The sequence below is a fragment of the Haliotis cracherodii genome, unplaced genomic scaffold (genome assembly GCF_022045235.1).
Source record: "Haliotis cracherodii isolate W230 unplaced genomic scaffold, xgHalCrac1.p SCAF_23, whole genome shotgun sequence".
NCBI classification, from domain to species: Eukaryota; Metazoa; Mollusca; class Gastropoda; order Lepetellida; family Haliotidae; genus Haliotis; species Haliotis cracherodii.
The window spans coordinates 3,442,016-3,457,396 of record NW_027266279.1 but is presented as its reverse complement, the minus strand read 5'-3'; the positions used below and the strand labels follow the sequence as shown (position 1 = coordinate 3,457,396).

Genomic DNA, 15,381 nt, shown 5'->3' with positions numbered 1-15,381 from the left:
TAATTGGCAACATTATGAGGTTGAAAACTATATTCTTGCGTTGTTCTTTAAAGACATTTAACTACAGATGCACTGTTCTCCTTTCTAGTGTTCACAGCCTTCTTTGGCTCTGCCTATGGTGGCCACGGAGGGGGTGGCGGCAAAGGAGGCGGAGGAGGACATGGAGGCGGTGGAAAGGGAGGCGGTGGCAAAGGAGGCGGTGGCAAAGGAGGCGGTGGCAAAGGAGGTGGTGGCAAAGGAGGCGGTGGCAAAGGAGGTGGCGGCCACGGAGGAGGTGGCGGAAAAGGAGGCGGTGGCAAAGGGGGTGGCGGCCACGGAGGAGGCGGCAAAGGTGGTGGGGGTCATGGTGGCGGAGGACATGGAGGTGGCGGCCACGGAGGTGGTCATGGTGGCGGCGGCGGCGGCGGTGGTCACGGTGGCGGCGGCCATGGAGGAGGTGGCCATGGAGGCGGTGGCCACCATGGTTAAACTCAACAGGCTCTTCACATTTCTATCAAATGTTGGACATTTGATGTCATCGTTGTCATAGCCTCGTTGGCTACACCACACTATTCAATGCCAACTTTGAGAAACGACTTCAAATAAAACCATGAAATGAATATGTCTTTTCGACTTTGTATCTACTTACTGCTTACCTGCAAATTTAAAGAAGAAACACATATCTCCTATGTGGTACATGATGTATAATACAAACGCACATACAGAGAACCGTATCCTGTTTATTACAAAAACAGCTGCAGCGAGAGTTAGTTTTAGTACCATTGTTGGCATATGAATCCTCCTAATACAAAAGGTAATTTACAATTAAACATTGCAAATAATTCACTTCTTGACTTGACTGTGTTGTCGGAAAGAGAATTGTAAATACATGGTATATATCAGTTTCATGTAGTGAAATCATACACATCGTCTCTAGAATTAGCTTAACAGATTCCGTTGATAATTGCAAAATACCTTTATATCTATCCTATGAGAACATTTTGCTTTTAATGTATTTCAACATTTTGTCTTCACTGTGTATGCGTCAAAAACAGAACTCTTCCCCTCTAATATGTTTTGTCTCAAGATTTAAAGAATTTTCAACCCTACATAATCGTCCCCAAATGCTTCACATCTACCTTGTTCTTGTCCACTTTTAGACGTTTCTGCATTTTAGCAGTTTTGACCTTGTGGAGAATTACAATAGTATTAAAGTAGCAATATACCATACCTAATTAACTTCACACCTGTCCATTTGACTATCAGTGTGCTAACTGCATTGATACACTATCCGCACACCATAATAGGATGTCATTTAGCACTCCTTCTTAAATGTAATACCGTTGACATTACATTTAGTTTACTGTATTGCTGAGTCAAATGGAGATAGTATGCTCCTTACAGGTTACAGCGGTCAGCATATATTGGTACGCGATTTCGATCGTGTGGAAAGAGCTCAAAGAAATATTTTAAACATGCAGACTACAATAGTTGAATTAATTGTCTAGCTTTCTTTTAACTGCTTTGAACAAAGCAACTCAGATGTGTGACATGGAGCGGTCTCATATTCTGCTTTCAGACTGTAGCCCTATTGTATCCCTACGCTTCTCAGAAAGGTGTAAATATCTCGTGTATAAGTGGCTGCACGGTCACTTCTGTGTCCATTATTGAGTAGATATTACTTACAGTATGTGTATGTGTGGTGCTACGAGCAGCATATAAGGCGATGGAGGCATGTAGTACGTGTTGTAATTCCATAAATATCGGTGTATTTTCATCAAATGAAAAGCATGCAGTATCTACTGTTTGCTCATTTCAGATATACGTCTTTTACAATAGTCATTGATTTGACCAAGAAACTGCATAACGAAACCTATAGTAACAGGATATTAACAGCTAATCATTGTTCTTGCATTTTATAGACATCTGTCCATTCATTGTTTTGTATGTCATATTTGCTTTGAATTCATTGGATGAGTCAGTGCACCTTGCATTTAATCCAACAGAGAAACATCCAAGGGGCGCCACCTTACGTAACAAATGCACAGCAGGTTTTGATGGTTATTCAGGAAGACGTAAATAATAAAGAATGAAACTCTCCAATGCCAAGGTGATATTATATAATCTGGTGTTAGTTTACAAATACATGTTAAGGAAAAAGTCAAAATAGAACTTGTTCTCTTTCTTTCTCCATTGGGAGTATTTCGATTCATAGTGTCCTGATTTCCTTATCCATTTGTATAAAAGGCCTTGTGTATTTGCTATATGGTCATTCACACCGTTTATTCTACTGTGGATAGACGTAACTGTGAAGATGCAGCTCTATAAAATTGCACTCGTTGTGGCCTTGGGTAAGTTCAACCTTTCAAACGTGAGCTGTGTGAGTTCTATTGAAATGTGGACTGATAAATTCACTTATCTTTTAATTCATTGCGTATTTTCTACAACAACGTGACTTAAAGAGCGTACAAAAGGTAATTGGCAACATTATGAGGTTGAAAACTATATTCTTGCGTTGTTCTTTAAAGACATTTAACTACAGATGCACTGTTCTCCTTTCTAGTGTTCACAGCCTTCTTTGGCTCTGCCTATGGTGGCCACGGAGGGGGTGGCGGCAAAGGAGGCGGAGGAGGACATGGAGGCGGTGGAAAGGGAGGCGGTGGCAAAGGAGGCGGTGGCAAAGGAGGCGGTGGCAAAGGAGGTGGTGGCAAAGGAGGCGGTGGCAAAGGAGGTGGCGGCCACGGAGGAGGTGGTGGAAAAGGAGGCGGTGGCAAAGGGGGTGGCGGCCACGGAGGAGGCGGCAAAGGTGGTGGGGGTCATGGTGGCGGCGGACATGGAGGTGGCGGCCACGGAGGTGGTCATGGTGGCGGCGGCGGCGGCGGTGGTCACGGTGGCGGCGGCCATGGAGGAGGTGGCCATGGAGGCGGTGGCCACCATGGTTAAACTCAACAGGCTCTTCACATTTCTATCAAATGTTGGACATTTGATGTCATCGTTGTCATAGCCTCGTTGGCTACACCACACTATTCAATGCCAACTTTGAGAAACGACTTCAAATAAAACCATGAAATGAATATGTCTTTTCGACTTTGTATCTACTTACTGCTTACCTGCAAATTTAAAGAAGAAACACATATCTCCTATGTGGTACATGATGTATAATACAAACGCACATACAGAGAACCGTATCCTGTTTATTACAAAAACAGCTGCAGCGAGAGTTAGTTTTAGTACCATTGTTGGCATATGAATCCTCCTAATACAAAAGGTAATTTACAATTAAACATTGCAAATAATTCACTTCTTGACTTGACTGTGTTGTCGGAAAGAGAATTGTAAATACATGGTATATATCAGTTTCATGTAGTGAAATCATACACATCGTCTCTAGAATTAGCTTAACAGATTCCGTTGATAATTGCAAAATACCTTTATATCTATCCTATGAGAACATTTTGCTTTTAATGTATTTCAACATTTTGTCTTCACTGTGTATGCGTCAAAAACAGAACTCTTCCCCTCTAATATGTTTTGTCTCAAGATTTAAAGAATTTTCAACCCTACATAATCGTCCCCAAATGCTTCACATCTACCTTGTTCTTGTCCACTTTTAGACGTTTCTGCATTTTAGCAGTTTTGACCTTGTGGAGAATTACAATAGTATTAAAGTAGCAATATACCATACCTAATTAACTTCACACCTGTCCATTTGACTATCAGTGTGCTAACTGCATTGATACACTATCCGCACACCATAATAGGATGTCATTTAGCACTCCTTCTTAAATGTAATACCGTTGACATTACATTTAGTTTACTGTATTGCTGAGTCAAATGGAGATAGTATGCTCCTTACAGGTTACAGCGGTCAGCATATATTGGTACGCGATTTCGATCGTGTGGAAAGAGCTCAAAGAAATATTTTAAACATGCAGACTACAATAGTTGAATTAATTGTCTAGCTTTCTTTTAACTGCTTTGAACAAAGCAACTCAGATGTGTGACATGGAGCGGTCTAATATTCTGCTTTCAGACTGTAGCCCTATTGTATCCCTACGCTTCTCAGAAAGGTGTAAATATCTCGTGTATAAGTGGCTGCACGGTCACTTCTGTGTCCATTATTGAGTAGATATTACTTACAGTATGTGTATGTGTGGTGCTACGAGCAGCATATAAGGCGATGGAGGCATGTAGTACGTGTTGTAATTCCATAAATATCGGTGTATTTTCATCAAATGAAAAGCATGCAGTATCTACTGTTTGCTCATTTCAGATATACGTCTTTTACAATAGTCATTGATGGGACCAAGAAACTGCATAACGAAACCTATAGTAACAGGATATTAACAGCTAATCATTGTTCTTGCATTTTATAGACATCTGTCCATTCATTTTTTTGTATGTCATATTTGCTTTGAATTCATTGGATGAGTCAGTGCACCTTGCATTTAATCCAACAGAGAAACATCCAAGGGGCGCCACCTTACGTAACAAATGCACAGCAGGTTTTGATGGTTATTCAGGAAGACGTAAATAATAAAGAATGAAACTCTCCAATGCCAAGGTGATATAATATAATCTGGTGTTAGTTTACAAATACATGTTAAGGAAAAAGTCAAAATAGAACTTGTTCTCTTTCTTTCTCCATTGGGAGTATTTCGATTCATAGTGTCCTGATTTCCTTATCCATTTGTATAAAAGGCCTTGTGTATTTGCTATATGGTCATTCACACCGTTTATTCTACTGTGGATAGACGTAACTGTGAAGATGCAGCTCTATAAAATTGCACTCGTTGTGGCCTTGGGTAAGTTCAACCTTTCAAACGTGAGCTGTGTGAGTTCTATTGAAATGTGGACTGATAAATTCACTTATCTTTTAATTCATTGCGTATTTTCTACAACAACGTGACTTAAAGAGCGTACAAAAGGTAATTGGCAACATTATGAGGTTGAAAACTATATTCTTGCGTTGTTCTTTAAAGACATTTAACTACAGATGCACTGTTCTCCTTTCTAGTGTTCACAGCCTTCTTTGGCTCTGCCTATGGTGGCCACGGAGGGGGTGGCGGCAAAGGAGGCGGAGGAGGACATGGAGGCGGTGGAAAGGGAGGCGGTGGCAAAGGAGGCGGTGGCAAAGGAGGCGGTGGCAAAGGAGGTGGTGGCAAAGGAGGCGGTGGCAAAGGAGGTGGCGGCCACGGAGGAGGTGGCGGAAAAGGAGGCGGTGGCAAAGGGGGTGGCGGCCACGGAGGAGGCGGCAAAGGAGGTGGGGGTCATGGTGGCGGCGGACATGGAGGTGGCGGCCACGGAGGTGGTCATGGTGGCGGCGGCGGCGGCGGTGGTCACGGTGGCGGCGGCCATGGAGGAGGTGGCCATGGAGGCGGTGGCCACCATGGTTAAACTCAACAGGCTCTTCACATTTCTATCAAATGTTGGACATTTGATGTCATCGTTGTCATAGCCTCGTTGGCTACACCACACTATTCAATGCCAACTTTGAGAAACGACTTCAAATAAAACCATGAAATGAATATGTCTTTTCGACTTTGTATCTACTTACTGCTTACCTGCAAATTTAAAGAAGAAACACATATCTCCTATGTGGTACATGATGTATAATACAAACGCACATACAGAGAACCGTATCCTGTTTATTACAAAAACAGCTGCAGCGAGAGTTAGTTTTAGTACCATTGTTGGCATATGAATCCTCTTAATACAAAAGGTAATTTACAATTAAACATTGCAAATAATTCACTTCTTGACTTGACTGTGTTGTCGGAAAGAGAATTGTAAATACATGGTATATATCAGTTTCATGTAGTGAAATCATACACATCGTCTCTAGAATTAGCTTAACAGATTCCGTTGATAATTGCAAAATACCTTTATATCTATCCTATGAGAACATTTTGCTTTTAATGTATTTCAACATTTTGTCTTCACTGTGTATGCGTCAAAAACAGAACTCTTCCCCTCTAATATGTTTTGTCTCAAGATTTAAAGAATTTTCAACCCTACATAATCGTCCCCAAATGCTTCACATCTACCTTGTTCTTGTCCACTTTTAGACGTTTCTGCATTTTAGCAGTTTTGACCTTGTGGAGAATTACAATAGTATTAAAGTAGCAATATACCATACCTAATTAACTTCACACCTGTCCATTTGACTATCAGTGTGCTAACTGCATTGATACACTATCCGCACACCATAATAGGATGTCATTTAGCACTCCTTCTTAAATGTAATACCGTTGACATTACATTTAGTTTACTGTATTGCTGAGTCAAATGGAGATAGTATGCTCCTTACAGGTTACAGCGGTCAGCATATATTGGTACGCGATTTCGATCGTGTGGAAAGAGCTCAAAGAAATATTTTAAACATGCAGACTACAATAGTTGAATTAATTGTCTAGCTTTCTTTTAACTGCTTTGAACAAAGCAACTCAGATGTGTGACATGGAGCGGTCTCATATTCTGCTTTCAGACTGTAGCCCTATTGTATCCCTACGCTTCTCAGAAAGGTGTAAATATCTCGTGTATAAGTGGCTGCACGGTCACTTCTGTGTCCATTGTTGAGTAGATATTACTTGCAGTGTGTGTATGTGTGGTGCTACGAGCAGCATATAAGGCGATGGAGGCATGTAGTACGTGTTGTAATTCCATAAATATCGGTGTATTTTCATCAAATGAAAAGCATGCAGTATCTACTGTTTGCTCATTTCAGATATACGTCTTTTACAATAGTCATTGATGGGACCAAGAAACTGCATAACGAAACCTATAGTAACAGGATATTAACAGCTAATCATTGTTCTTGCATTTTATAGACATCTGTCCATTCATTTTTTTGTATGTCATATTTGCTTTGAATTCATTGGATGAGTCAGTGCACCTTGCATTTAATCCAACAGAGAAACATCCAAGGGGCGCCACCTTACGTAACAAATGCACAGCAGGTTTTGATGGTTATTCAGGAAGACGTAAATAATAAAGAATGAAACTCTCCAATGCCAAGGTGATATAATATAATCTGGTGTTAGTTTACAAATACATGTTAAGGAAAAAGTCAAAATAGAACTTGTTCTCTTTCTTTCTCCATTGGGAGTATTTCGATTCATAGTGTCCTGATTTCCTTATCCATTTGTATAAAAGGCCTTGTGTATTTGCTATATGGTCATTCACACCGTTTATTCTACTGTGGATAGACGTAACTGTGAAGATGCAGCTCTATAAAATTGCACTCGTTGTGGCCTTGGGTAAGTTCAACCTTTCAAACGTGAGCTGTGTGAGTTCTATTGAAATGTGGACTGATAAATTCACTTATCTTTTAATTCATTGCGTATTTTCTACAACAACGTGACTTAAAGAGCGTACAAAAGGTAATTGGCAACATTATGAGGTTGAAAACTATATTCTTGCGTTGTTCTTTAAAGACATTTAACTACAGATGCACTGTTCTCCTTTCTAGTGTTCACAGCCTTCTTTGGCTCTGCCTATGGTGGCCACGGAGGGGGTGGCGGCAAAGGAGGCGGAGGAGGACATGGAGGCGGTGGAAAGGGAGGCGGTGGCAAAGGAGGCGGTGGCAAAGGAGGCGGTGGCAAAGGAGGTGGTGGCAAAGGAGGCGGTGGCAAAGGAGGTGGCGGCCACGGAGGAGGTGGCGGAAAAGGAGGCGGTGGCAAAGGGGGTGGCGGCCACGGAGGAGGCGGCAAAGGTGGTGGGGGTCATGGTGGCGGCGGACATGGAGGTGGCGGCCACGGAGGTGGTCATGGTGGCGGCGGCGGCGGCGGTGGTCACGGTGGCGGCGGCCATGGAGGAGGTGGCCATGGAGGCGGTGGCCACCATGGTTAAACTCAACAGGCTCTTCACATTTCTATCAAATGTTGGACATTTGATGTCATCGTTGTCATAGCCTCGTTGGCTACACCACACTATTCAATGCCAACTTTGAGAAACGACTTCAAATAAAACCATGAAATGAATATGTCTTTTCGACTTTGTATCTACTTACTGCTTACCTGCAAATTTAAAGAAGAAACACATATCTCCTATGTGGTACATGATGTATAATACAAACGCACATACAGAGAACCGTATCCTGTTTATTACAAAAACAGCTGCAGCGAGAGTTAGTTTTAGTACCATTGTTGGCATATGAATCCTCCTAATACAAAAGGTAATTTACAATTAAACATTGCAAATAATTCACTTCTTGACTTGACTGTGTTGTCGGAAAGAGAATTGTAAATACATGGTATATATCAGTTTCATGTAGTGAAATCATACACATCGTCTCTAGAATTAGCTTAACAGATTCCGTTGATAATTGCAAAATACCTTTATATCTATCCTACGAGAACATTTTGCTTTTAATGTACTTCAACATTTTGTCTTCACTGTGTATGCGTCAAAAACAGAACTCTTCCCCTCTAATATGTTTTGTCTCAAGATTTAAAGAATTTTCAACCCTACATAATCGTCCCCAAATGCTTCACATCTACCTTGTTCTTGTCCACTTTTAGACGTTTCTGCATTTTAGCAGTTTTGACCTTGTGGAGAATTACAATAGTATTAAAGTAGCAATATACCATACCTAATTAACTTCACACCTGTCCATTTGACTATCAGTGTGCTAACTGCATTGATACACTATCCGCACACCATAATAGGATGTCATTTAGCACTCCTTCTTAAATGTAATACCGTTGACATTACATTTAGTTTACTGTATTGCTGAGTCAAATGGAGATAGTATGCTCCTTACAGGTTACAGCGGTCAGCATATATTGGTACGCGATTTCGATCGTGTGGAAAGAGCTCAAAGAAATATTTTAAACATGCAGACTACAATAGTTGAATTAATTGTCTAGCTTTCTTTTAACTGCTTTGAACAAAGCAACTCAGATGTGTGACATGGAGCGGTCTCATATTCTGCTTTCAGACTGTAGCCCTATTGTATCCCTACGCTTCTCAGAAAGGTGTAAATATCTCGTGTATAAGTGGCTGCACGGTCACTTCTGTGTCCATTATTGAGTAGATATTACTTGCAGTGTGTGTATGTGTGGTGCTACGAGCAGCATATAAGGCGATGGAGGCATGTAGTACGTGTTGTAATTCCATAAATATCGGTGTATTTTCATCAAATGAAAAGCATGCAGTATCTACTGTTTGCTCATTTCAGATATACGTCTTTTACAATAGTCATTGATGGGACCAAGAAACTGCATAACGAAACCTATAGTAACAGGATATTAACAGCTAATCATTGTTCTTGCATTTTATAGACATCTGTCCATTCATTTTTTTGTATGTCATATTTGCTTTGAATTCATTGGATGAGTCAGTGCACCTTGCATTTAATCCAACAGAGAAACATCCAAGGGGCGCCACCTTACGTAACAAATGCACAGCAGGTTTTGATGGTTATTCAGGAAGACGTAAATAATAAAGAATGAAACTCTCCAATGCCAAGGTGATATAATATAATCTGGTGTTAGTTTACAAATACATGTTAAGGAAAAAGTCAAAATAGAACTTGTTCTCTTTCTTTCTCCATTGGGAGTATTTCGATTCATAGTGTCCTGATTTCCTTATCCATTTGTATAAAAGGCCTTGTGTATTTGCTATAAGGTCATTCACACCGTTTATTCTACTGTGGATAGACGTAACTGTGAAGATGCAGCTCTATAAAATTGCACTCGTTGTGGCCTTGGGTAAGTTCAACCTTTCAAACGTGAGCTGTGTGAGTTCTATTGAAATGTGGACTGATAAATTCACTTATCTTTTAATTCATTGCGTATTTTCTACAACAACGTGACTTAAAGAGCGTACAAAAGGTAATTGGCAACATTATGAGGTTGAAAACTATATTCTTGCGTTGTTCTTTAAAGACATTTAACTACAGATGCACTGTTCTCCTTTCTAGTGTTCACAGCCTTCTTTGGCTCTGCCTATGGTGGCCACGGAGGGGGTGGCGGCAAAGGAGGCGGAGGAGGACATGGAGGCGGTGGAAAGGGAGGCGGTGGCAAAGGAGGCGGTGGCAAAGGAGGCGGTGGCAAAGGAGGTGGTGGCAAAGGAGGCGGTGGCAAAGGAGGTGGCGGCCACGGAGGAGGTGGCGGAAAAGGAGGCGGTGGCAAAGGGGGTGGCGGCCACGGAGGAGGCGGCAAAGGTGGTGGGGGTCATGGTGGCGGCGGACATGGAGGTGGCGGCCACGGAGGTGGTCATGGTGGCGGCGGCGGCGGCGGTGGTCACGGTGGCGGCGGCCATGGAGGAGGTGGCCATGGAGGCGGTGGCCACCATGGTTAAACTCAACAGGCTCTTCACATTTCTATCAAATGTTGGACATTTGATGTCATCGTTGTCATAGCCTCGTTGGCTACACCACACTATTCAATGCCAACTTTGAGAAACGACTTCAAATAAAACCATGAAATGAATATGTCTTTTCGACTTTGTATCTACTTACTGCTTACCTGCAAATTTAAAGAAGAAACACATATCTCCTATGTGGTACATGATGTATAATACAAACGCACATACAGAGAACCGTATCCTGTTTATTACAAAAACAGCTGCAGCGAGAGTTAGTTTTAGTACCATTGTTGGCATATGAATCCTCCTAATACAAAAGGTAATTTACAATTAAACATTGCAAATAATTCACTTCTTGACTTGACTGTGTTGTCGGAAAGAGAATTGTAAATACATGGTATATATCAGTTTCATGTAGTGAAATCATACACATCGTCTCTAGAATTAGCTTAACAGATTCCGTTGATAATTGCAAAATACCTTTATATCTAAGCCATGAGAACATTTTGCTTTTAATGTATTTCAACATTTTGTCTTCACTGTGTATGCGTCAAAAACAGAACTCTTCCCCTCTAATATGTTTTGTCTCAAGATTTAAAGAATTTTCAACCCTACATAATCGTCCCCAAATGCTTCACATCTACCTTGTTCTTGTCCACTTTTAGACGTTTCTGCATTTTAGCAGTTTTGACCTTGTGGAGAATTACAATAGTATTAAAGTAGCAATATACCATACCTAATTAACTTCACACCTGTCCATTTGACTATCAGTGTGCTAACTGCATTGATACACTATCCGCACACCATAATAGGATGTCATTTAGCACTCCTTCTTAAATGTAATACCGTTGACATTACATTTAGTTTACTGTATTGCTGAGTCAAATGGAGATAGTATGCTCCTTACAGGTTACAGCGGTCAGCATATATTGGTACGCGATTTCGATCGTGTGGAAAGAGCTCAAAGAAATATTTTAAACATGCAGACTACAATAGTTGAATTAATTGTCTAGCTTTCTTTTAACTGCTTTGAACAAAGCAACTCAGATGTGTGACATGGAGCGGTCTCATATTCTGCTTTCAGACTGTAGCCCTATTGTATCCCTACGCTTCTCAGAAAGGTGTAAATATCTCGTGTATAAGTGGCTACACGGTCACTTCTGTGTCCATTATTGAGTAGATATTACTTGCAGTGTGTGTATGTGTGGTGCTACGAGCAGCATATAAGGCGATGGAGGCATGTAGTACGTGTTGTAATTCCATAAATATCGGTGTATTTTCATCAAATGAAAAGCATGCAGTATCTACTGTTTGCTCATTTCAGATATACGTCTTTTACAATAGTCATTGATGGGACCAAGAAACTGCATAACGAAACCTATAGTAACAGGATATTAACAGCTAATCATTGTTCTTGCATTTTATAGACATCTGTCCATTCATTTTTTTGTATGTCATATTTGCTTTGAATTCATTGGATGAGTCAGTGCACCTTGCATTTAATCCAACAGAGAAACATCCAAGGGGCGCCACCTTACGTAACAAATGCACAGCAGGTTTTGATGGTTATTCAGGAAGACGTAAATAATAAAGAATGAAACTCTCCAATGCCAAGGTGATATTATATAATCTGGTGTTAGTTTACAAATACATGTTAAGGAAAAAGTCAAAATAGAACTTGTTCTCTTTCTTTCTCCATTGGGAGTATTTCGATTCATAGTGTCCTGATTTCCTTATCCATTTGTATAAAAGGCCTTGTGTATTTGCTATATGGTCATTCACACCGTTTATTCTACTGTGGATAGACGTAACTGTGAAGATGCAGCTCTATAAAATTGCACTCGTTGTGGCCTTGGGTAAGTTCAACCTTTCAAACGTGAGCTGTGTGAGTTCTATTGAAATGTGGACTGATAAATTCACTTATCTTTTAATTCATTGCGTATTTTCTACAACAACGTGACTTAAAGAGCGTACAAAAGGTAATTGGCAACATTATGAGGTTGAAAACTATATTCTTGCGTTGTTCTTTAAAGACATTTAACTACAGATGCACTGTTCTCCTTTCTAGTGTTCACAGCCTTCTTTGGCTCTGCCTATGGTGGCCACGGAGGGGGTGGCGGCAAAGGAGGCGGAGGAGGACATGGAGGCGGTGGAAAGGGAGGCGGTGGCAAAGGAGGCGGTGGCAAAGGAGGCGGTGGCAAAGGAGGTGGTGGCAAAGGAGGCGGTGGCAAAGGAGGTGGCGGCCACGGAGGAGGTGGCGGAAAAGGAGGCGGTGGCAAAGGGGGGTGGCGGCCACGGAGGAGGCGGCAAAGGTGGTGGGGGTCATGGTGGCGGCGGACATGGAGGTGGCGGCCACGGAGGTGGTCATGGTGGCGGCGGCGGCGGCGGTGGTCACGGTGGCGGCGGCCATGGAGGAGGTGGCCATGGAGGCGGTGGCCACCATGGTTAAACTCAACAGGCTCTTCACATTTCTATCAAATGTTGGACATTTGATGTCATCGTTGTCATAGCCTCGTTGGCTACACCACACTATTCAATGCCAACTTTGAGAAACGACTTCAAATAAAACCATGAAATGAATATGTCTTTTCGACTTTGTATCTACTTACTGCTTACCTGCAAATTTAAAGAAGAAACACATATCTCCTATGTGGTACATGATGTATAATACAAACGCACATACGGAGAACCGTATCCTGTTTATTACAAAAACAGCTGCAGCGAGAGTTAGTTTTAGTACCATTGTTGGCATATGAATCCTCCTAATACAAAAGGTAATTTACAATTAAACATTGCAAATAATTCACTTCTTGACTTGACTGTGTTGTCGGAAAGAGAATTGTAAATACATGGTATATATCAGTTTCATGTAGTGAAATCATACACATCGTCTCTAGAATTAGCTTAACAGATTCCGTTGATAATTGCAAAATACCTTTATATCTATCCTATGAGAACATTTTGCTTTTAATGTATTTCAACATTTTGTCTTCACTGTGTATGCGTCAAAAACAGAACTCTTCCCCTCTAATATGTTTTGTCTCAAAATTTAAAGAATTTTCAACCCTACCTAATCGTCCCCAAATGCTTCACATCTACCTTGTTCTTGTCCACTTTTAGACGTTTCTGCATTTTAGCAGTTTTGACCTTGTAGAGAATTACAATAGTATTAAAGTAGCAACATACCATACCTAATTAACTTCACACCTGTCCATTTGACTATCAGTGTGCTAACTGCATTGATACACTATCCGCACACCATAATAGGATGTCATTTAGCACTCCTTCTTAAATGTAATACCGTTGACATTACATTTAGTTTACTGTATTGCTGAGTCAAATGGAGATAGTATGCTCCTTACAGGTTACAGCGGTCAGCATATATTGGTACGCGATTTCGATCGTGTGGAAAGAGCTCAAAGAAATATTTTAAACATGCAGACTACAATAGTTGAATTAATTGTCTAGCTTTCTTTTAACTGCTTTGAACAAAGCAACTCAGATGTGTGACATGGAGCGGTCTCATATTCTGCTTTCAGACTGTAGCCCTATTGTATCCCTACGCTTCTCAGAAAGGTGTAAATATCTCGTGTATAAGTGGCTGCACGGTCACTTCTGTGTCCATTATTGAGTAGATATTACTTACAGTATGTGTATGTGTGGTGCTACGAGCAGCATATAAGGCGATGGAGGCATGTAGTACGTGTTGTAATTCCATAAATATCGGTGTATTTTCATCAAATGAAAAGCATGCAGTATCTACTGTTTGCTCATTTCAGATATACGTCTTTTACAATAGTCATTGATGGGACCAAGAAACTGCATAACGAAACCTATAGTAACAGGATATTAACAGCTAATCATTGTTCTTGCATTTTATAGACATCTGTCCATTCATTTTTTTGTATGTCATATTTGCTTTGAATTCATTGGATGAGTCAGTGCACCTTGCATTTAATCCAACAGAGAAACATCCAAGGGGCGCCACCTTACGTAACAAATGCACAGCATGTTTTGATGGTTATTCAGGAAGACGTAAATAATATAGAATGAAACTCTCCAATGCCAAGGTGATATAATATAATCTGGTGTTAGTTTACAAATACAAGTTAAGGAAAAAGTCAAAATAGAACTTGTTCTCTTTCTTTCTCCATTGGGAGTATTTCGATTCATAGTGTCCTGATTTCCTTATCCATTTGTATAAAAGGCCTTGTGTATTTGCTATATGGTCATTCACACCGTTTATTCTACTGTGGATAGACGTAACTGTGAAGATGCAGCTCTATAAAATTGCACTCGTTGTGGCCTTGGGTAAGTTCAACCTTTCAAACGTGAGCTGTGTGAGTTCTATTGAAATGTGGACTGATAAATTCACTTATCTTTTAATTCATTGCGTATTTTCTACAACAACGTGACTTAAAGAGCGTACAAAAGGTAATTGGCAACATTATGAGGTTGAAAACTATATTCTTGCGTTGTTCTTTAAAGACATTTAACTACAGATGCACTGTTCTCCTTTCTAGTGTTCACAGCCTTCTTTGGCTCTGCCTATGGTGGCCACGGAGGGGGTGGCGGCAAAGGAGGCGGAGGAGGACATGGAGGCGGTGGAAAGGGAGGCGGTGGCAAAGGAGGCGGTGGCAAAGGAGGCGGTGGCAAAGGAGATGGTGGCAAAGGAGGCGGTGGCAAAGGAGGTGGCGGCCACGGAGGAGGTGGCGGAAAAGGAGGCGGTGGCAAAGGGGGTGGCGGCCACGGAGGAGGCGGCAAAGGTGGTGGGGGTCATGGTGGCGGCGGACATGGAGGTGGCGGCCACGGAGGTGGTCATGGTGGCGGCGGCGGCGGCGGTGGTCACGGTGGCGGCGGCCATGGAGGAGGTGGCCATGGAGGCGGTGGCCACCATGGTTAAACTCAACAGGCTCTTCACATTTCTATCAAATGTTGGACATTTGATGTCATCGTTGTCATAGCCTCGTTGGCTACACCACACTATTCAATGCCAACTTTGAGAAACGACTTCAAATAAAACCATGAAATGAATATGTCTTTTCGACTTTGTATCTACTTACTGCTTACCTGCAAATTTAAAGAAGAAAC

At 41.4% G+C, this 15,381-nt stretch overlaps 7 protein-coding genes across 7 annotated transcripts; all 7 read left to right on the top strand.

Moving 5' to 3' along the window:
- Window positions 1-115: 115 nt before the first annotated feature.
- LOC139471933 (treponemal membrane protein B-like) lies at window positions 116-529 on the top strand. Its single transcript, XM_071254442.1, has one exon. It carries the CDS (start codon window positions 116-118, stop codon window positions 527-529), a length of 414 nt encoding a protein of 137 aa, XP_071110543.1.
- Window positions 530-2,569: 2,040 nt separating this feature from the next.
- LOC139471932 (treponemal membrane protein B-like) lies at window positions 2,570-2,983 on the top strand. Its single transcript, XM_071254440.1, has one exon. The coding sequence runs from the start codon at window positions 2,570-2,572 to the stop codon at window positions 2,981-2,983; it is 414 nt and encodes a 137-aa protein (XP_071110541.1).
- A 2,040-nt stretch (window positions 2,984-5,023) lies between these two features.
- LOC139471931 (treponemal membrane protein B-like) lies at window positions 5,024-5,437 on the top strand. Its single transcript, XM_071254439.1, has one exon. The coding sequence runs from the start codon at window positions 5,024-5,026 to the stop codon at window positions 5,435-5,437; it is 414 nt and encodes a 137-aa protein (XP_071110540.1).
- A 2,040-nt stretch (window positions 5,438-7,477) lies between these two features.
- Window positions 7,478-7,891, top strand: LOC139471930 (treponemal membrane protein B-like). Its single transcript, XM_071254438.1, has one exon. It carries the CDS (start codon window positions 7,478-7,480, stop codon window positions 7,889-7,891), a length of 414 nt encoding a protein of 137 aa, XP_071110539.1.
- Window positions 7,892-9,931: 2,040 nt separating this feature from the next.
- On the top strand, window positions 9,932-10,345 carry LOC139471929 (treponemal membrane protein B-like). The gene has a single exon (XM_071254437.1). It carries the CDS (start codon window positions 9,932-9,934, stop codon window positions 10,343-10,345), a length of 414 nt encoding a protein of 137 aa, XP_071110538.1.
- Window positions 10,346-11,884: 1,539 nt separating this feature from the next.
- On the top strand, window positions 11,885-12,739 carry LOC139471928 (heterogeneous nuclear ribonucleoprotein A0-like). The gene is made up of 2 exons (XM_071254436.1): window positions 11,885-11,905; window positions 12,359-12,739. The coding sequence occupies exons 1-2, from the start codon at window positions 11,885-11,887 to the stop codon at window positions 12,737-12,739; spliced, it is 402 nt and encodes a 133-aa protein (XP_071110537.1).
- A 2,101-nt stretch (window positions 12,740-14,840) lies between these two features.
- LOC139471927 (treponemal membrane protein B-like) lies at window positions 14,841-15,254 on the top strand. The gene has a single exon (XM_071254435.1). It carries the CDS (start codon window positions 14,841-14,843, stop codon window positions 15,252-15,254), a length of 414 nt encoding a protein of 137 aa, XP_071110536.1.
- The last annotated feature ends 127 nt before the right edge of the window (window positions 15,255-15,381 follow it).

What these genes read in the sequence shown, in the direction of transcription:
- LOC139471927 (XM_071254435.1), top strand. Translation starts at nt 14,841, where the DNA reads ATGGTGGCCACGGAGGGGGTGGCGGCAAAGGAGGCGGAGGAGGACATG.
- LOC139471928 (XM_071254436.1), top strand. Translation starts at nt 11,885, where the DNA reads ATGAAACTCTCCAATGCCAAG. An exon ending in TGAAACTCTCCAATGCCAAG is followed by an intron (nt 11,906 to 12,358) that starts GTGATATTATAT and finishes TCTCCTTTCTAG; the next exon opens with TGTTCACAGCCTTCTTTGGC.
- LOC139471933 (XM_071254442.1), top strand. Translation starts at nt 116, where the DNA reads ATGGTGGCCACGGAGGGGGTGGCGGCAAAGGAGGCGGAGGAGGACATG.
- LOC139471931 (XM_071254439.1), top strand. Translation starts at nt 5,024, where the DNA reads ATGGTGGCCACGGAGGGGGTGGCGGCAAAGGAGGCGGAGGAGGACATG.
- LOC139471929 (XM_071254437.1), top strand. Translation starts at nt 9,932, where the DNA reads ATGGTGGCCACGGAGGGGGTGGCGGCAAAGGAGGCGGAGGAGGACATG.
- LOC139471930 (XM_071254438.1), top strand. Translation starts at nt 7,478, where the DNA reads ATGGTGGCCACGGAGGGGGTGGCGGCAAAGGAGGCGGAGGAGGACATG.
- LOC139471932 (XM_071254440.1), top strand. Translation starts at nt 2,570, where the DNA reads ATGGTGGCCACGGAGGGGGTGGCGGCAAAGGAGGCGGAGGAGGACATG.